This window comes from Otolemur garnettii, unplaced genomic scaffold (assembly GCF_000181295.1).
Source record: "Otolemur garnettii isolate 467f Iridium unplaced genomic scaffold, OtoGar3 scaffold00014, whole genome shotgun sequence".
Classification (NCBI taxonomy): domain Eukaryota; kingdom Metazoa; phylum Chordata; class Mammalia; order Primates; family Galagidae; genus Otolemur; species Otolemur garnettii.
The window spans coordinates 3,486,954-3,490,970 of record NW_003852409.1 but is presented as its reverse complement, the minus strand read 5'-3'; the positions used below and the strand labels follow the sequence as shown (position 1 = coordinate 3,490,970).

Genomic DNA, 4,017 nt, shown 5'->3' with positions numbered 1-4,017 from the left:
CGTATGGGGAGCACCAGGCATGTACAGATGGCATCACTGGTGCCTCTCACGGGACCAGTGGTGCCACCTGCTGGCTGCTCTGAGGGAGATCAAGAAAAAAAGATTCTTTGTTTAACCCTTTGACTCCTCTTAGATCAAACGGATTCCATTCCTGGTGAGCTCTTACGTGTTTAAATGGAGAGTGTAGAGACTTGGCTGTAGTCCCAGCTCAGCCCCAGGTGAGCTGGGTGAAGGGGACAGTCACCTGGCTATCCGGCCTGTGAAATGTCAGGGTGAGAGGCAATGCATCCTGCTCATTGCTCCAGTACCCAAGGCCCCAACCTCCCCCTTCCCTTCTTCCTGACCCTTGCTGAGTTATGCCAAGTCTTTCCTCCAGGCCCGCTCTTTATCTTTTCCCTCCACCTCTCTCTGTTCTTTTTTTCCCACCTCTTTCTGTTCTAAACTGTTCAAACTCAATCACGCTGAGCAGCCAACCGTCAACAGTGAACAACGTATCTGTCCCAAGGAAAGAGAAGCCTTAGAAATAAAATTAGATTCAATCAAATCCCAACACTGTCAACCTTGAAAACCCTTCAAAGTGCTGTTAAGTTGCCTGTAGGGTAACTTAAAAGTAAATAATCAAACTAAGCATCCTTCTCCCCACTCTTCTATACACACTCACTTTTCCTTAAATGATCACTGAAATGCAAGGAAAAAAACTTAATGATATGTTCAGACCAATTTTATTATTTCTAGCTTGCATTACTGTTCCCTGAGGGCTTACAGTGACTTACAGCTGGGAGAAAGATGAGCCAAAGAGGGTATTCAAGAGAGTCACAGACTTTTAGGGGGTGCAAAAGTGTTTTTCTGGCTCGGCACCTGCAGTTCAAGGGGCTAAAGTGCCAGCCACATACACAGGAGCTGGCGGGTTCAAATCCGCCTGGGCCTGCCAAATAACAACAACTATAACCAAAAAATAGCCGGGCGTTGTGGCAGGCGCCTGTTGTCCCAGCTACTTGGAAGACTGAGGCAAAAGAATCGCCTAAGCCCAAGAGCTAGAGGTTGAGCTGTGACACCACAGCACTTTACCAAGGGCAACAAAGTAAGACTCCCTTTAAAAAAAAGCGTTTTTCCTTCTTATTTTCTTATATCAAACGGATAGCATTATGGTGCTTGGTTTTTCCAGGTCACCTACAAATTTCATTGCTAATTATAACATTTTTTTCTATAGAAAAATAGATCCCAACTTTCAACAGATTTAGAATTAACACATTTATAAGCAGTATAGAAGACTTTCCGTACCAGAGGCCAGGATGGGAATGGAAGCTTCTCAGGAAGATTAAAGAGAACTAATTTTTTTCTTTTGAATTATTTCCTTTGGATTTATTTCCTCTAGAGCTTTTTAGGGAGCAGAAGGATATGATCGATTTGCAAGCCCTGTTACTGGCTGATTGTAAAGATGGTGAGGCCTGGTACCTTCCAGACCTAAAGTCACACCTGGTTCCAGATCAACAGAGACTATTTGGAGAGCCAGCTCTAAGACAGAGGTGTGTTCTTGCTTATAATGCCACAAGTCAAGCTTTACAGTTTCCAAAGAATATTTCTGGTGGTACATCTAATCCCCCCTAGAATTAGGCAAGACTGCTATTATGGTGTCCATTTGAAAGCTGGGAAAAAACGAGGCTTAGAGAGGTGAACTAGCTTATACCTGGCTCTAACCTTGCATCAGTACACTCCGGCTATTTTTGTCACTCGTTTAAAGCCCATTTCACCTCCAAATGCATTTTCAAGAGCTCCCTGAAGGATCCCATTACAGCCCCCTGAAGGGTATCAAAGAAGACTGAAAGGGACCCAAGGGTGTCCAACCTGTGGCCTGTAGGCCACATGCTGATTGTGTGAGGTCATTTTTTTTTGCTTATCTGTGGTGTAAGATATGTGGCCCAAGACAACTCTTATTCTTCCAATGTGCAAGAGAAAAAAATAAAGGTTGGACGCCCCTGAAGGAAGGGAACGGTTCTGACCTGCACACCATGTACTCCACTCTTCCTGCAGCCCCCACCACTGCCTCAGTCTATGACACTGTGGCACTTCCCTGGGCCTCTCTGGGACTAAGTCAGAGAGGCTGGGCTCTCCCTCTTCACTGTACAGCCTGAGGACTACCACAGGGAGGGAGAGAGGGGCTGGCTTACCTCCTGCAGGATGAACTTCTGATTCTCCGGGGCAACTTCTTTGCAAAGATGCATGACAAGGATATCCGAATCTTCTTCCACAGCCACACAGGCCTCTGGGTGGTGAGTGTTATAGCGTATCTCGTACTGGGACGTGTATTCGAAAAACTAAAAGCAAAACAGCCAACACGTATCACTTACCCTGTGTGATGCATGTTGGCTGGGGGGCGCACTAGACAAGAGCCTGGGATCCCACACTCCCCTCTCCACTGACAGGAGCCTGTCTAGGAGATGCCTGCTCCAGGGACCACAAGTGCAGGGCTTTGCACACGTGCATGAAGGGACTCTTTCTGATGCCCGACTTGCTTACTAGATAGCGAGAACAGGGTTGGTGCCTGTCACCTCGTGCTGGCTGTGGTGAGCCTCGTGCTGGTGTGGGACAGCAGGAACAGAAGTGGACCGCCCCGATGCTAGCACCTGAGAACTCTCTGAGACCTCGTGGACAAGAGTACAAGTGTAGCTCCAGAAGCCAAGTGGCTTTTGCTTTTTATATTTCCCAAATGTTCCATAAGGAGTGTGTGTGATTTTTATGATAAGAAATCAAATATTTGATTTTTTTTTTTTTAAAACACAGCTTTCTCCTCATTTCCCTCTCTAGAGGCCCACACCTACCTGGTTCTGTCCCAGCCCGTGACAGAGGTACAAAATGACCTGGCGTCCTGCAACTTGGTTTTCATCGGGAGGGTTGTAGTCAAAGCAGTATTTTTTTAGTCCTTTGTTCTGGAGCTAAACAAAACATGAAGGTGGCCTGTTGGTCCAGATTTAGACACACTAATAGCTTCCACACAAGGCTCTGGGAAGGAAGCAAGCCTGCCTCCAGAACTCCGAGGGAGGAGCCCCTTCCGCGCAGCACTTTCTAGCTTTAAAAGTGCTTTCCCACTCTGAACTATAGGCAGGCACCTTCGCTCCCACTTTAAAATGCCACACCTGAGCTTCTGAGACTAACCCTGCATGGCCTTAGGGCTCTTATTGTTCCCTTTCTCATCAGTGGTAGCCTTATTGCTGCACTAGTCCAAATACTTCTGGGTTGCCACCTTGGACCAAGATTAATTAAGCTAACTAAATCAAGCCAGTGATAGACACAGAGAAAGAATTATTTTAAATGACTTTACAGCATGGTATGTTTGTGAATACTACTTTAGTGAAATACATTCTATAAAAAAATAGAGCTACAAAGAAACTGTAAACCTCATTCAGAATATCACTGTTAGCTGGAATATTATATTACTATTTGAAACTATCTTAAATATATTTTAGGATAAAGAAAATAAATAAGTAATTATGTTAATATTATTTTAAAAAATCAAGATTTTCAATGTAAGAAGAAATACAAGCATAAGATCAGATGGAAAAAAAATCTGTTTTTTTTTTTTTTTGAGACAGAGTCTCACTTTATCACCCTGGGTAGCATGCTATGACATCATTGCTCACAGCAACCTCAAACTCTTGGGCTCAAGGGATCCTCCTCCCTCAGCCTCCCGAGTAGCTGGGACTACAGGTATCTGCCAGAACATCTGGCTAGTTTTTCTATTTTCAGTAGAGACAAAGTCTCACTCTTGTTCAGGCTGGTCTCCAATTCCTGAAACCAGGCAATCTACCTGTCTCGGCCTTCCAGATTGCTAGGATTATAGGCTTGAGCTGCCATGCCTGGCACAGAGGAAAAAAATTTCATTATATTTGCGTTTGAAATATCAATATGAGCTCATGAGTTATTTCTCAAAAATATGTATTTCCTTTCTCGGCCCCTTGGAAAAGTTTAGAACTGTGCTAATCCTTGTGAAAGGCTACTGGACACTTGAAATGTTGACTA

The 4,017-nt window shown here is 44.6% G+C and overlaps 1 protein-coding gene across 1 annotated transcript in view; it reads right to left on the bottom strand.

Annotated features, from left to right (window-relative positions):
- GALNT12 (polypeptide N-acetylgalactosaminyltransferase 12) overlaps positions 1–4,017 on the bottom strand; it is a 48,642-nt gene that overhangs the window by 594 nt on the left and 44,031 nt on the right. The window contains exons 8-9 of the mRNA XM_012802376.2: positions 2,820–2,933; positions 2,169–2,315 (exon numbers count right to left, since the gene is read on the bottom strand). Coding sequence (XP_012657830.2) covers positions 2,169–2,315; positions 2,820–2,933 — 261 coding nt within the window. The remainder of the gene's footprint in view (positions 1–2,168; positions 2,316–2,819; positions 2,934–4,017) is intronic.